The following is a 17,879-nucleotide window of genomic DNA, read 5'->3' on the forward strand; positions in this document are numbered from 1 at the left end:
AGTGGTGTATGGACGCGCTCGTCCTCCCTTGCTACGCTATGGGGTGGGGGCGTCACCGGTTGAGTCCGTGGAACGGCAATTGATGGACCGGGATGCTATGTTAGATCTTCTCAAGTTTCATCTCTTGCGTGCCCAACAGAAGATGAAGGCCGTGGCGGACAATAAACGCCGTGATGTTCAGTTTGAGGTGGGCGACTTGGTGTATCTCAAGCTTCGACCGTATCGGCAAGTCTCGTTAGCCCGTCAACACAATGAAAGGTTAAGTCCACGTTTTTATGGACCTTATGAGGTTACTAAGCGTGTTGGTCCTGTGGCTTACCAACTCGAGTTGCTGGCGGATGCGGCTATACATCCGGTGTTTCATGTCTCTCAATTACGCCGGGCCGTGGGACAGGATCAGGCCGTTTCACAGCTGCCCCCGCAGTTATCTAGATATCTGGAGCTCCTGGTCGCCCCAGCGGTTTTGCTTGGAGTGCGTCAACGGCTTCATGGCGGGCGCACTGACTTAGAGGTGCTGATTCGTTGGGAGAATCTGCCGGAGCATGACGCCACTTGGTAATCATTTGATGTCATTAATGACCAGTTTCCTCATTTCCACCTTGAGGACAAGGTGCGTCTTTGGGGCGGGAGTAATGATAAGCCCCTTGTGCACTTCACTTATGCTAGAAGGAAGCGTAAGGATTTGTTTGATGGAAAGGAGGAGGAAAGGAGGGGAGCTGAGTCGGAGTCTGAGTCAACAAGGGAGTTAGAAATTAGTTAGACTTGTGTATATATAGGTTGGAGAGAGAATTAGACATTTCATTCTGTTTTTCTTGTAAAGCTTCCGAGAGAAGTTAGTTAGGGAGAGCACGGGATCTCTCGAAAATCTCCATACCCAATCTGTAACTGAATTTCTGCCATTATTAGTAATTCAAGCTTTCCGGTGACAAAGTTGTCTCCGATTAGTCTTAATTGTTGCTAATTCGATCTAGAGTCTATCACTTTCCTCGTGCATTACTATCTGCCAACCTGAACTAACATCTCCCAACAGCTGTGCATCAGATGCTCCAGAAGTGGAGACTTGTTCAGTCTCCAAGTCTTTGCATAGATCGCTCGAGGCTGCAGCATCGCTTTCTCTTTTGTCCATACCTTCTTGGTTCTGGTAATTAAGTGAAGTAGAATCTTTATCAATTTCATGTTTTACCTCGCCGGTATTGACCTCAATATCTACTGAAGCTTCTCCATGCAAAACCACACCCTGATATATCAATTTTTTTGAAAACAAGAGAAGAATAAGACGCAATAACGTACGAGGTCAATTACATGAACTGGATTTTAACTACATTGCTTTGTCAGTGAGAGTTCCAACATGTGATTTCAAAAAATATATATAATGAATTTTACATTTAAGTTAATGTATGTTCATTTTACGTTTAAGTTATTTTAATTCCTTTTGGTTTTCTCTTAAAGCTTTTAATCGCTATTTGCTTACTGTTCTCTACTGCCACTTTACTTTTCTACACTTATTCTCATTGTAATTTTTATCAAAAGCTTTCCTAACTCCTAAAGATTTTTATTAAAACAACAGACAATTAACACGTTGAGGTATATGTAGATATTTTATGGATTAAATTGTGTAAAAAATTATTAAAAAAAACTATTTGGTAATTAATTTTAAGTAAAAATAGCAAATGAATATGTTGGCTGATAACTTGATTAAATATTTCTACCAAGAGTTATTCCCAACTTATTTATAAGAAAAGAAGCTAAAACCTTTAATATTTTTAACATGTGTTTATGATCAAAAAGCTCAACAACTAATGTGTTAGTTTATAGGTTTACATCAAAAAATTTGAATCAAAATTTAAACTTTTATAAAAAATAAAAAATAAAAAGCCATACCTACGCGGCTCTCGTAATTGTTTGGAACACGTGGCAGCGTAAGAGACGTTCACGGCTTGAAGATGCTGCCATTTTCTTGGAACCCAAGCCATAGTGGGAACCACTCATCGTACGTCATGATAGGACGCAGTTTTTGGTTGAGTACGTCATTGAACAAGGACGCAGTTCTGGCTTTGTGGGATTAGGTTGAGTACTTTTCATGATCACAGGGGTGAGATGTTTTTGGTGTTTTTTCCATGAAATTCCCCGGCAATATGACCCAAAGAATGAATTTCACTTTCATTTTCAATATATATATATATATATATATATATCATATGACACATAATACAAGTGGCTCAGATTAGTTAAATAATTAAAGTACCATGAATGTCATCATGTCCTCCGTTTACACAACACTCCTCTTGTTCCAAGAAATAGCAGTGTCCATAATCAAAGACTCAAATCTATGGATGAGCCTTTCGTCTTTTTTGGAGTCGTCAATAAAGCGCCTCGACTAGCTAGTCCAGTACCTGTTCTAAATATTTAATATTTAATATTTAATAGGGATCAGTTGCTTTTATCTACACAGAACTTCACTATTTCACTATTTTACAATTTTGTTTTCCATTGTATTTTTGAGCAAATATTATAAACATCCAATGCTTATATTATTATATTTAATATTTAATGGGTCCGTTTAGTTTGCTGATTCGAGTTTTTAATCTGAATTGATATGTGATTTTATGTGAGAGTTTTTTTACTGTAACAAAATAATTAGGTGTGACTGTTTCTGAAAACTTTTTACTGTAACAAAATTCGAATTCTAAATTCAAATTTGTAAAATGAACGGGGTCATAGTGTTCGTGAGCAGAATATATAATTTGAAAGAGAGAGTATTAAAATTTGGATTCACAATAGGTAGATAAAGCTGGGCATTTTATCTTGACAAGATTGTGGGGTTGTTTATTTCCTAATTAGAAGAAGAATCTTATCTGGATTGGAGTATGTTTAAAACATATTGAACAAAGACTATTGATGGAGCTATGATTTTCATGTAATAATTCCGTAATAAGAATCGAATACTGTCAACGTTGTTGGCCATTTTATGAAAATTACCCTAATCTTGAGTGATTAGTGGGCTTACATCTATTTATTATAGAGAGAAAGAGAGAAATAGGTCAAGACTTGAGATGAATTAAAATTAATAGGCCAATAGTTTACATAAGTTAATAAACATGCCAAATTATTGTTCTTGTCCATAACTTGTCTGGTTATGAACCATAACTTGACAAGTTATTGTCCATAATTCACAGTTTTTATCCATAACTTGTCTGGCTATAAACTATAACTTGACAAGTTTGTCCATAACTTATCTGGCTATGAACTATAACTTGACAAGTTATGGCCTATTAATTTCTATAACTAAAAATTGGTCTATATACTTTCTTAAACTTTTCATATTGGCATATTTTCTACTATTTCCGTTTATTATATCTTTGATTTATCAGTGAGAAAGATAAGTTTATTAATTGAAAGGTCAATAAGTTGGATATAATATTATAAACAACTAGAACAACAATTCATACATATAGGTCTCATTCAGTTCGCAGATTCAAATTTTTAATTCGAGTTGAAATGTGATTTTATGTGAGAGCTTTTCACTGTAGCATAAAAAGTTAGATGTAACTATTTGTGAGAGCTTTTAACTGTAACAAAATTAGAATTGAAAACTCGAATTGGTAAAATAAACGAGGCAGCTTCGTAGTAATAATAATAATAATAATAATAATAATAATAACAATAATAATAATAATAAAATAATATTCTTATGAGTACTAATTCAGGAACTTAGGTGAAAAATTACTCGCACGTGTTCGATATAAGATATCGAATTGATTTCTCATATCGTCATTTAAGATTCTTTCAAAAATGGTTGTCCATTAAAGAACTAACTGAACTCATAGATAAAAAAATAATTAGAGATGTTAAATGAAAATCATAACCTATCCGTAATTGCTAATATTTTGTGGAGGGTAATTCACATGGCAAATGGTTAAACGGATGGACAACCTTAAATTGATTACATAGAGGTTCTTTGTAATTTGTATATATAATATTTAAGGGTCCGTTTAGTTGATTGATTCGAGTTTTTAATTTGAGTTGAGATGTGACTTTATGTGAGAGTTTTTTATTATAATAAAAAAAATTAGATATGATTATTTTTTAGAGCTTTTTACTGTAAAAAAAAACTTGAATTTTAGACTCGAATCAGTAAAATAAATGGGGTCTAAAAGTGCAACTTTAGTTCGATAGTAACACAAACCAAAATTAATTATTTTTATTATAAAAAAACTTAATTAAACATACCAAAACTAATAATTAAAATTTGTTTAATTATGAGAATAATTAGCACGCACATGCATTCAGTGCTTATCTGACTCATGTACAGACTAAAACGATAAAAAGACAGAACTAGTTATATATATATATATATATATATATATAGCTTAGTACCGTCCTTTTTTATCTTGGGAACGCAACGATGTCAAGAGCCTCTTTCTTTCCTGTTTCTCCCATCAAAACCACAACCGCCTGATCCCGGCCACTGCCGTTGATCTTGCGAGCTTCGAGCGGTGCTAAGATCAGGTATATCATGGCTTCAGCTACTTCCTCATTTTCATTTTCTCCTCCTTTCGTAGTTGTTGCTTTTACGTAAATTAGTTTTTGATCTCCTTTACTTGTTTGAAAATCTCTTTTTTTTTTTTTTTTTCACTTGGTTACTATATTGGAACTTGAAAATTTAAACCGGCTATTTTCCTAAGTTTGAATAACAATTCAACTTTTTTATTATAATATTTTTCGTCACAAAAATTTAAATTTCAGCTCAAACTTTCTGTTCAAACTTATAAAAAGAACACCCTTATTATCTTCACTTCTATTTTAGTTGGCTCTGAATTATGTCTATTGGTTTCAGTCAATTCTCTTCACGTTCAACTCCTTTTCCTAAGAAATTAAATGCCGTGTTTAGAATTTTTTTTTTTTTTTGTTTTTCACAAGGGAAATAAAAATAATTTTTTAGTTTAATGTAAAATGAGAGAGAAATGAAAAACGACTTTTAGTCATTTTTTATTTTTTATTTTCGTTTTCTCCTCTCTCGTGCAGAGAGAGAGACATTATACTGAAAATAATCTCTTGATAAAACTATTAAACGCATTTTTAAAAATAATTTTTGTCTGAGATTGAAAACATTTTTATTTTCACTTTCATACAAAAAATAAAATTATTTTAAAACGAGTTTCAAATACACCCAAAGCTTTTTTTTTTTTTTTATGACGTTGGAATCTTCTAAAATTGTATTGATCCCATTCCACTGAACCCAAGTTTTTTGGATTTCAAATGATTTATAGTCTTTCATACAAGTGATCAAGAGTCAGATTTCGATATGAAACTAAATTTGATGGTTTTTTTTAAAGGTTAAATTTGATTTTTGGGCTTGTTTCACTTGGTAACTTTTTATAAAAATATTCCGGGTATTTTTGGTACTGTTATGAGTTTCCAGGTTAATTTGATATCAAATGGGTCCTTCCTTTTAGGTTAATTTGTTAGATCGACAATGATTTATGCTTGTACGTAGTTCCTATTTTGCACGGCTGGCTTGGGGTACTTCTAGTATATCTTAATTCGTGGAGACAGTAACCAATAAAGAAAAAAATAAATAAAATAAAATCGTGGAGACATGCCATGGTGTTGACCTTTTGGTCATATGATCTTCAACGATTCGTACCACAAAGTAGCTTTCAGGATTTAAATAAGGTCAAGCAAAAAAGAGTAAAATAAAAACAAAAAAACTCAAAATGGTAAAAAAGATATTATTTACATCACTCAACTCAAAAATAAACAATTAGCATTCAATTAATAAAAAAAAAGACAAAAGGCTCTTACAACCAATTATTTAGAATAACATATATAATAGGTTTGTACAAAACCATAGGAAACCATTTTCTCAACAAAAAATTATAGAAATGATTAAAGAGCCATAAAATACAAAAAATAAATATTTATTTTGTACCTTCTTCTTTTCACTTTTTTTAAGAGTCAAGACACAACGTGCAATATATCAGTTCTTTTGTGGCTTACATTATTTGGCTTCCTTAGCTCATTTGTATGGCTCTGCATGGCTTTTCGTACTACTTTTTAAATATGCAAATAAATAAGCAAAAATTAGACATTTTTAATTAAAATATTTTGAATAAAAATCATTGAAATTTTTAATTAAAACTCTATTAATTGAACATTTATTCAATTCTAAGCAGTGTCCAAAGTACACTTTTGTGTACTTATCATTCATATTCGCCAATGTTATTGTGGTTTTGTAATTGATTGATATTTGCTTAATTCTTGATTTGGGAATTATTGGTGATGGTCTATGCTTTGGTTGATATGTTTTGGCTAATTAATTAGGAGAAAGGAGACAAAAAACCCCCATAAAGTTGCCTAGGTTAAGATTTTTACATTTTACTCTTAAATAATAACCTTTTTACTTAAATAACTATGCTAATAAAAGGGTATTAATTAAGAATGAGCGGTAAAACCCAGACCCATACATTCTCAAAAGTAAATTCTGTAATTTTCTCAATTATTATATATTAAATAATTATGAACTTTTTGTTAGTGACTCCTAGTGATTAATGTGTTCTATTCGGGAGAACGTCTTATTTAAGAGCCTCTGCTAATTAATAATGTGATTATTCCAAATGTACTTAGTTCATACATGTTAATAATTATAGTGAGTATCGTTATTTTTGGATATGTTATTATGATAAGCAGGGTTCCGATTATTATAAGAAGAATTATTGTACATATCAAGCTAGCTACTATAAGTTGATGATCTCTCTTTCTCATGTATAACAGCTGTGAGATTTGGGTGGTGATATTCCTGTGTCGCAACAACTACTCTTCAAATTATACGTATAATAAAAGCTGCAAAACAAAGAATTTCGCTTAATGGAAATGTTGGTATTCGAGTTTAATTTGTTACTAAAAGTTTGAAACATGTTTTTTTTTTTTTCTTTTTTAAGTTAATTTAGTTAACTTCTAATGCTCCTGTATTGAATTGATTAATCATTTTGCAATCCAGCGCAGCCCAAATGTTCCCGAGTGCACGAGCTACCCTGGTAATAGCATTGCACGCCGTTGTTTTGGCCCTCATTGCCATTTTTGTTGCAGTCCTTGCGCTGAAGCAACAAAATCCATTCAAGAAACACTACGCGACCATGGTGGCCTTTCTGATTGATGTCTTTATCTATGCCACGATTGTAGTACTAAGCATCAAGTTAGAGGGTTTCGCCGAAGAGGTGGCCACAAATATCAGCATCTTGTTAGGGTTGCTTGGTTCCGAGTTGCTGATTCTCATCATGGTTCCCATTTTGGGGTGGATCTGTTTGGTTTTGTGGGTACTTTTCCTTTTCTTTATTGTTTATAGATTGATATCGGGTCGGAATCGTGGACCGCCGCCGCAAAAGAATCCGTCCCAGAATCAGGTCGGCATTCAGGTAAAATCCCCTTGCATACACGGTACTTATTACATGTTCTAAAGTCCCAGACACACATGTTCTTTCCTGTTCTCTTTTGAATGCATAGCGTCCTTTCCTCTTTGTTTGTGCGCTTGTCTCTCGCTTTCTTGTCTGAATTTAAGTTGTTTAAACCTAGTCGAGAGGGAGACGCTATCTTTTGCCTTTTGAGCAGAAAAGCACTATATATATATATATATATATATATATATATATTAGACAATTAAGAATACAAAATGATAGCATTATTCTTTTGTTACTTTCTTTCTCATTCACTGCATTTATTGTTTGACACGTTAATTCTAAAAAATGATAAAAATAGTGACGTTAGTATTTCGCTTAAGATATATAGGAATTAGAAAGAACCACGTTAGATTAATGTTGTGGTGTGAACTGTACTGATATTGAAAGAGGACAAGTAGTCGCAGGATCATGTCATAATTCCACGACCGGCGCAGCAAGATTACAATCAGTCTCAGGGTCATGCCATCATTCCTCAACTGGCGCAGTTTCAAGAGTACAATCAGTCTCAGTCTCAGGATCATATTACTATTGAGGTAAATCTACTTTAAGTAACTAGTTACATTTTCCAAACGCATGTGCATGCGCATTCTTCCCTGCTTGCAGACGTACGTAAATATTGTTTCTTTGTTCTTCATTATTATTATTGTTATTTTATCATTAATACATCTAATACGGGATATTTATCTCTTGCGAAGATGACGACGTCTCAGGACGGACCGATCAACACGGAAAAGAGATGGATTAGTGTTTATAATTTATGGCAGGAAAAATTCAACCAAGTATGTCATCGGGATGTTGACGATTCGTTGGTCTTCCAAAGAATTAAGTTGGCAAAACAAGATTGTCGCCGGTTATTCATCACAAGTGTTGCTTCCCGTTCCAATCTTTGGGCTTTGATCATGAATGATGTAATTGGTTTCTCAGATCAAGTTTATAAGCTCTCTCCAAATTTCCTTCCCTACGAATGGATCAAGGAACATTGGAACGAGGATTTTCATATAACTGCAATAGCCGGAGCCGATAACGGAAGTTCATTAGTTGTAATGTCCAAAGGGATCCAGCTTTTAAATCAGACGTATAAAGTGAGCGATTCATTTCCAAGCGATTATATTGAGGATATGCAGAAAAGGGGATATTTTATAACTGCCATGGCCACTTCAGGAAGTAAGTGGGCAGTTGTTGTGTCTAAGGGCGCAGGCTTCTCTAGTCAGTATGTGCGATTCCATGGGGACCTTTCGGATGAGAGTATCCGCGCTTGGTCGGATCACGGTTACAGCATCACTGCAACGGCGGCAACTGCGGACAAGGTTGCTTTTGTTTTTAGCAGAAGACTAGGATATCTTGTTCACAACAAGACACTAAGTACGAGTGATTTTCCAGACCGACAAATCACCGCGAATTGTTCCTATGGGTTTTATGTTTCTTCCATTTGCTATGGCGCCCCAACGGCCTTGTGAGTGTTGGGTACTGACAGAACGGGGTCCTAGAAGTTCAGTACTCACTTATTTTAAGTTAACTTTCGTTTCTTTTCTGGAGTGTAGTAGAGTACTAGCGTGGTGGTCCGTTCCTAATTTATCATATGTGTATATATAAATATGTCGACGATTTCCAATGGTTAAGTTTCCATGATAGTTACTTACAAAATATAGTAATCTGATTATGTGAATAAGAATCTAATCTTATTGATTGTTAAATTTTTTTTAGTCAACTAGATCAATCTCTTTCTGAAAAACTAAACCCTTATAAAACTAGCTTGCTAAGGATTGTAAGCCAATGGGCGATAGCTTATAAACCAGCTATTTATATTATAATGACCTGATCATGTGGGAGTTTCTTCGTATCTAACATCATACTTTCTGTCATGTGGTCCTGGTCCTAGATTTACTTCAATGAATCCTCCCATGAGGAAAAAGGTCTTCGTCTTCACTCATTTTCCGCTTTACAGAATGTCCGATGTGCCACGGAGCAAACCCAAATTGTTACGCATCAGGCCCCAACAATGACTCACAATACAAGTAATAGCCATGGCTGGGCGCTGACATTGGGTAAAAGTGCTTGTGCACATTTTATGTCGTTATGTATTGAGCATATGCTAATCCAAGCATAAACAAAAACTGTCCTTCCTAGTCTTGGTTGCTTTCTAGGGGCTCTCGTTATTTTCCCGCCATTTGAAATCTTAATCTGGTGCAATTTGCAGCGTAATAATGTCCGAGTCGCGATTCATGGGTCTCTTTTTCTCTTGAAATTTTGAGATGGATTCAAATAGTTCATCTTTTGTTGATTGAATTATACAGCCAATTAGGACAAGTTACCGATCTTGGTGACAGTGGGATTAGATTTCCACCTTGTGATGATGTAGATGGTGGAGGTGGAGGTGGCGGCGGTTGGGCAGCTAGTCCAGTGGATTCTTCTTTTTCAGGTTTCAACTTTTTCTTGGCTTCTTGAAGGATAGAGTGTAGGAACTTGTCGAGTTAAAACCTCGTTCATTTCACCGATTTGAGTTTTCAATTACAGTTTTGCTAAAATTTAAAAGCTCTAATAAAAAGTTACATATAACTTTTTTTATTACAATTTAAAACTCACATAAAATCATATTTCAACTCGAATCAACAAACTGAACGATGCCTAAAAGAAGACAGAGACAGTTTTGACATCTACACAAGTGTGGATATTTAACTCAAATTAATAACTTGAGAATTAAGGTCTGATTTCTTTCTTCCCATACTGATGAATATTCACTAGCGTTCAAATTTTTGGGAACAATGTTATGAATTGTTTACATGCTTGTGTAACGTTCCACTTGAACAGTGATGATAAGCTTCAGGGTAAAATAGTTCTTTGGAGGCAATGTCAAAAATATATGCATATTTCATAACCAAATTATAATGCGCGTGCGCGCACAACAAAAAAAATTTGGGGGAAAAAGAACCTATAAATAAGAAGTGATTTCGTTGCAAGAAAGTAAGATTATTTCGTCACTGATCGCTTCTATCATCCCTTCATATATATAAAATGAAAATGAAATAAGGGCAAAATTCTGCTCTTGCTGTATAGCAAGAGGTAAAGCAATACCCGACACACCAAAAAGAAGCAAGAAGATAAGTACATAAACCATTCGACATCTTTGACTAGCGCTTCAGGAGGTGGCAGCTCGGCGCTGAAAGTACGGATTTTTCGACACCGAGTTGCTGCCTCTTAAAGCACTATTCAATGATGCAAGTACTATTCAATGATGTGGGAATGGTTTGTGTAATTTTGTTTCTTTCTGTTTCAGGCATGGCCTTCTTGTTCTTTGCTCGCTTCATTACAGGATCTCAATGATGGCCTACTTAGTTGGTCTGGTCCATGTAGTTTCCGAAGTGACGACATTGCCATAGTAAACTTGCTTCGACGATTCATCCCAGTATGCCTGAATTCAGTTAAAGGCAAAAGCAAAAACAAAAAACAAAAAGTAGTCAGATATGAAAAAACAACAGAGACCAATAATAAGCCCTATAGGGATCAACACATCCGAGTCTTGTGGTATCAAAAATTAGAGCTTAACATGCACCCATAGCGAAATATATGCATTCACGCCTAGATATACTGCTTTCAAAACCCTAAATAAACACGCACATGGATGAAACTTATGCACCAACCTGCCATCCAGATGGAAGATCTTTGGAAAGTTCAGCTAAATTGGGCTGCTGCTGATGCTGCTGCTCCTGGTTTTCATCATTATGTGCCTCAGGCGAGGTTCGTGCAGCTTCCCTGGCTTGTTGAGCTCTCCTGCGCTTCACCCGCTCCCTCCTATAAGATGGCATGTGAATGTAAGTCAAGTGAATATTTGTTTTATAGTATGAAGATGACAATTTTTAGATTGACTAATAAATTAACTTCTTCGGGTGGTTAATTAGACTGTCATACCAATCACCTCCCAGCGGCTGAAAATTAGCGTTATCTTTGGCCTCTCCACTGGCAATCTGTTGAGCATGCCATTCCTGCAACCTAAGGAACGTAAGGGGACCAAAAGTAGCAAAAAATTGTAATTGCTATTAAAAAGGAAATTAAGGGTTGACCTCTATTTCCCTTTGCCGCTTCCTCTCCAACATCTCATAAGCATTTTTTGGCTCTTCCTCATCTTCAAGCAATTCTTCTTTTGCTGCCTTCCACTGGTAAAATAAATATAACAGCAAATGATTAAGAAAGCAAAAAATTGTTTTTGGTAGTCATAGTGCAAATACAAGTTCTCACTTTTGGAAATTTAGTGCGGAAGCTAAAATGCAGACCTTGTTTACCAAACTGGACACTTTCTTACTCGATCTCAAGGATGAAGCAACTGCAACAGTCCGCTTTTTAGTCCGTGCAACTGAGAAAGAAACAAGCCAGTCCAAATACATAAACATGTATCGAAAAATAAAAAATCAGCCAGATAAAGATTCAAGGAAAAAAATCCCACGCGCTAACATAATAGTTTACCTTTAGATTGAGCTTTTGTAACCGTAGAGGTAGCAGAAACAGCGGCAATAGCAGGGATGGCATTAGTTGATGGCACTGCAACACTGTCTTCTGCTGGAACAGCTGCAGGTGCTTGGATGGTGGCTGTGGTGGGAAGAGCCTCCTTAGATGCCATGTCCATCTCACCACCAATGGCAGAACGGCCGCCCTTTTCAGTGGTAAAAGTATTGCTGCCTGCTTCAACAGAAGCCATACGATCCGAAGCAAGAGTTTCGTAGCTAATTGGAGTTGGCTTCCTGTGAAATTGAGATGATTCTGTGATAGTAGTCCCAGGAGCAGGGGGTACTCCATCTTGGAGCTCATAATAAGCAACAGGCACAATGGGATTAGCTGTGATCTGAGAAGTTTCAGTGTAAGGGTTTGGAACAGCATTGTAGTAGATTGGTGCTTGAGGAACAGCAACTTGACATCCTTCTGCATTTCCATAAAAGTTACTGCTCTGGGCATCAGTAGCTGCATGTCCATAATATTCAAAACCGGAATTTGGATATGACAAATTGTATTGTTCTGCATATGGAGCAGGTGGCACCGTTTCAAGGTAAGATGTGGGCAGATGATAAACAGGTTCAGGTAGTTCGTCTGGAGGGGGTGGAGGAATCTGTTCATTATCTGGGGGTGGTGGGGGAATCCACTCCTCATCTGGGGGAGGTGGTACAGCAAATGCATCCTGTGAGTCTATAGATGTGTGCCCTGCTGGCTGAATGGGCTGATTTGATTGCTCTGGTGCAGCAAACTCCTTCAAACGTGATTCATCAGCAATGGCTGTATCGCCCGCAGAAGTCGCATCTTCAACCTCCATGTCAACATCCATGTCAACATCTTCCACAGAATTAGACTCGTGCTTAGGAATTAACTCATCAGGACGTGCAGCACCATTCACTTGGTCACCATAACTACTTTCAACATACATGTATGGAGACGCATTAACAGGAGTAAAGTGGATATTCTCTGAAAGAGGAAAAAGCGCAATCTTTCCTGTTCCATATGGTTCAGATTCATGAACCTTGCTCTCTTGAAGTTTGTCACCAAGTACTGTAGATTCAGCAATCTTGTAAATTTCGACATTAATGGCATCCTCAAGCTGCTTAAGCTGCCTTTCAGAGTGCACCCAAAATTGATGTAGAGATGACCCAAAAGATGAAAGTGTTCTAATATCAGAAAGTCTGATCTCAACTTCTAAAATATATTTTGAGAAGCAGTCCGGACTTTGGAGCATCCATGTCAACATCTTCCACAGAATTAGACTCGTGCTTAGGAATTAACTCATCAGGACGTGCAGCACCATTCACTTGGTCACCAGAACTACTTTCAACATACATGCATGGAGACGCATTAACAGGAGTAAAGTGGGTATTCTCTGAAAGAGGAAAAAGCGCAATCTTTCCTGTTCCATATGGTTCAGATTCATGAACCTTGCTCTCTTGAAGTTTGTCACCAAGTACTGTAGATTCAGCAATCTTGTAAATTTCGACATTAATGGCATCCTCAAGCCGCTTAAGCTGCCTTTCAGAGTGCACCCAAAATTGATGTAGAGATGACCCAAAAGATGAAAGTGTTCTAATATCAGAAAGTCTGATCTCAACTTCTAAAATATATTTTGAGAAGCAGTCCGGACTTTGGAGCTCCCCCTTAGACCTGAAACATATTATTTGACAATTAGAAAGAAAAAATCCATAAAATTTTCCAAAATTTTCACTAATAGAACAATGAAATTCTAAGCAAGCAAAAGCATATATAAAAATCCATGAAACATAAATAAGAAAAGGCTAGCTTACCCTTTAACTGACTTCAATGTCTCTAACAAAGTCTCACAATGTTTTATAAGACTGGAAGAAAGGTCAATTTGTAAATCACAATTCCCATCACCTAAGGTATCATTAAAGGAACCAGAGTTGATGACATCATTACTCTGAATTGCATCATTTTGAACTTCATTATTCACTCCTCCATTCCACACAACCGGATGCAACCCATCAATACCCGTTGCCGCTGAAAGATTCTCTAATGTTACCCCTGAACTCAAGTTGGGTTCTTGTGTATTGACGGAGATGTCCTCTATTCTCTCACTCATAACAGGAGTTTTATGGTTACCGCCCAGCTCAGACACCTGAGCTAATACTTCTGGTATTTCCCACGATGTTTCCCCAGTTTCTGTGTTCCAGTAATAATACCGGTTGCTTTCCTCGTGCATTACTATCTGCCAACCTGAACTAACATCTCCCAACAGCTGTGCATCAGATGCTCCAGAAGTGGAGACTTGTTCAGTCTCCAAGTCTTTGCATAGATCGCTCGAGGCTGCAGCATCGCTTTCTCTTTTGTCCATACCTTCTTGGTTCTGGTAATTAAGTGAAGTAGAATCTTTATCAATTTCATGTTGTACCTCGCCGGTATTGACCTCAATATCTACTGAAGCTTCTCCATGCAAAACCACACCCTGATATATCAATTTTTTTGAAAACAAGAGAAGAATAAGACGCAATAACGTACGAGGTCAATTACATGAACTGGATTTTAACTACATTGCTTTGTCAATGAGAGTTCAAAAGCAAAGCCTCTCGTATAGACTACAAGGTGCAAAAACAATACAATGTAACATGGATGGGAATAATGCCAAGGTAGTCAAACCCGTTGATTACCTCATCATTATTGCCAGGCGAGGAACTTTCCACAGCTGCATTATCAAGTGCTTTTTCCGAGTCATCTTCTAATTCATCATCACTATATTGACCAAGTAAAAGCAGCGGATTCTCTGGTTTCTGGCCTGAAGACAGCAGACATACTACCACGTCAAACACTTATAAGATCTAAGAAGACATAAGCTTTTGGAAGTATCAAGTATTTCCATGTATTATATGGACAAAGAAAGCTCTAAGAATTGCTAAAATTCAAGATAATAAAAATTCCGACATCTATCCATCACACAGCCACCTGTTACACATTAAAGCAAGAAGTCAGCAGTGCACAAAACAAAAACAAAGCCAGAGACATACGAACCGATAGACAGATATCCCTGCAGAAATAGCTTTGATGCGGCGAAAAAGGACACAAGGAGTGCAAGTGATTCATAATTCACTGTGGAAGGGCCTGACCTGATCCGACAATGTATGGTATTGTTTCCCAAACCACAGCCACCCTACAGTCTGAAAACAATTCTTGGGCGGGGGGAAGCAAAAGAACATAACAAAGTCTTGTAACATTTTTTTTTATAGTTCCATAATTCCACCAATAAAATGTTGAGCACAAATGTCCCCTCTACATAGTCCTTTTTTGAAGAAAACTGACGGAACGGAACCCACCTGAAGAAGAAGGTGAATTGGGTAACCCAGCTCGATGTTTCAAATCTGTATCTACTCCAACCTCATCATGTGCACTGGAGCCACCCAAATCTCCTATCAAACCAAACAAAGCACTCATATTTAAAACCGAAATACAAAATTTCAAAAAAAAAAAAAAGAAAAGAAAAGAAAAGAAACTTTCAGAGATTCATTTGTTCTGCAGAAAAAAGTTATTGATCAACCAAAATGGATTCTGATTTGTTAGAGATATTTTCTCGGCAAACAAACACGTCAAAAACCACCCGAATCCTCAATTGAACGAAACAAAGCACTCAAATTAAAAACCACAAAATCCAGTCTTTGAGCGCCAAAAAAATATTAAAAAAGAAGTCTTTAACCAGTCCATGTTTTTTTCAAAAACAATTTAAGGATTTCGATTCATTAGGGAGATTTTCTCAGCAAACAAACGAGGGAAACCTCCCAAATTACCTATTAAGCCAAAGAAAGCACCCTAATATATAACTAAAATAAAGTCTTTCAGCTCACCGCAAATATAGAAGTGCACAAAAAAATAGGTCTTCAATTGGTCACTTTTATCAACCAATACGCATTCTGATCGACTAGGCAGATTTTCTCAGCAAACAAGCAAGCATGAAATGAAACCACCCAAATCCCATATTAAGGCAAACGAAGCACTCCAATTTACAATCAAAATACAGTCTTTCAGCTCACGAGAAAAAAAGTCTTTCGCTATTCCATTTTTCCCCAAAAATAACTTAATCAACCACTACAAATTCCGATTCATTCGGCAGATTTTCTCAGAAACCCTAACGAAGCTACCGAAAAAAAAATCAACAATACATAAAAATACGTATACACACACACACACACATATATTTATATATAAATGTATATCTATATACCAGAGGGTTCCGCGAAGAGGTCGAGCTTGACTCTGCGACCGGTGTTATTCATAGCAGCGAGGCGACGCAAAAATTCTCTTCCCCATCGAGAGAGAGAATTCCAATTCAATCAATTGAGAGCTCTGGTTCTTCTTCTTCTTCAAATCGTGGTTTTCCTAGGGTTTCAATTTTCTCTGAGTTCCGAATTTTTCTCTGCGTGTGTGTAAGTATGTTTGGGGATTGTTTTTGAAAATCTGATAAATATACATGCTTACATGGGGTTCCCAACGGAGTAAAGTTTTTATTATTATTTTTATTATTTTATTATTTTTGTTTATTTTCACTAATGATATGAGGTTTTAGTTATTCCAATGTTTTTAAAATATACAATTTTGATCACTTTTTACTAATTGTGTATTTTGAAATTGAATGTACTGCGAGAATAATAAGTAAGGGTTTTAAAAAGGATGAAAAGGTTGAAAATTTTAAAAAGTATTGCTTGTATTTTTGTAACCTATATTTTAATTTTGGAACACTAAAAAATGTATGGTTGTATTTTTTATATCTTTAAAATACAGGGTACAAAAGGGTACAAAAGATTGAGTATAAATTTTTAATATAAAGATACAAATATGAAACAATTCAAATTATGAGGCGTGATTTTTTTGATAACCTCAAAAACATGGTGTAAAAATGTAAAAAGAACTCTTTAGAATTGTTTGGATCTTTTTAGTTGTTATTGAACTCTATTGAGTTAAATAACTTATTTGTACTAAAAGTTTGCCATAGAACTACAAAATTGATCTAATGAAAATATATTTTCATACTTAGACGCAGTCAGCTCAAGTGAAATTGAGAACTATCGGTGATGATGGCTTAACGATGAAGAATTATTGTAACATGACTCTCACATCCGTTAGAAGATGTTCAAATTTTTACGCCCCCTCTTTCTTCCCCAAAAATAGTAAGGTTCTGTGTTTGACATTGATGAATCTCTAGTGATCGCTAACAAACATGAATTGGGCCCTTTTTTGTTCCAATTATAGTCCCTATAGATTCTAAAAGTGGCGTTAGACAAGAGAGTGAGAACACCACTGATCTCTTTTTTTATCAAGAAAAAATGTGAAATTCAAGCTCCTTATAAAATTTTTAAGAAGATGAACAGTGGTATAATTAATTATGGGTTGATTAACAAGATCTGTTAATATGATTTGTAATAATGCTTTTTATCTGTCCATCTTGGTTTGGAATATTCTTATATACATATGTTAATTATAAACTTTGTTTCCTTAACAACTGTTCTAAGAGAAGTTTCAACTGGCCTTTTTCGAGACATTTCTGATCTCAAGCATCAAGGTTTTATTGAGAGGCAAGAGGTAATATTGTTGTTTCAGGCTCATATTTTTACTTTTAATTCTTCCAACTTTAAAGATTTGATTTTTTTTTTCTTTTCCAATATTCATTCGGGTGAAGCAAATGGTAGTGGCTTCTTCCATTTCTCAATGCAACTTGGATTTGCTTTCCCCTTGGTGGTATTGGACGAAGCTTATCATAACTATTATGGAAGATTTACATTTTTATGCTTGCTATGTTAAGTGGACGGTACTTGAAGTCAAGGGCAAATTGTATATTGTGTATTTTTAGAAAATGTTGTACTCTGATATATGTAAAAGGGCAAAACTTTTTTGGGATTATTTAAACATTGTTTGTTCTGTTCTTAGCCACTTCAGTAATATTGTGCTTATTTC

General features: G+C 35.7%; 1 protein-coding gene across 1 annotated transcript; it reads right to left on the minus strand.

Moving 5' to 3' along the window:
• Positions 1–10,403: 10,403 nt before the first annotated feature.
• Positions 10,404–17,467, minus strand: LOC21403119 (formin-binding protein 4). Its single transcript, XM_024170458.1, has 12 exons — positions 17,412–17,467; positions 16,153–16,229; positions 15,251–15,343; positions 14,591–14,715; positions 13,730–14,388; positions 13,175–13,589; positions 11,916–12,765; positions 11,726–11,805; positions 11,516–11,608; positions 11,364–11,437; positions 11,096–11,246; positions 10,404–10,866 (listed from the first exon to the last, which is right to left on the minus strand). The coding sequence occupies exons 1-12, from the start codon at positions 17,465–17,467 to the stop codon at positions 10,783–10,785; spliced, it is 2,757 nt and encodes a 918-aa protein (XP_024026226.1). The 3' UTR covers positions 10,404–10,782.
• Positions 17,468–17,879: the final 412 nt, after the last annotated feature.

This window comes from Morus notabilis, unplaced genomic scaffold, assembly GCF_000414095.1.
Source record: "Morus notabilis unplaced genomic scaffold, ASM41409v2 Scaffold1333, whole genome shotgun sequence".
Lineage (NCBI taxonomy): Eukaryota > Viridiplantae > Streptophyta > Magnoliopsida > Rosales > Moraceae > Morus > Morus notabilis.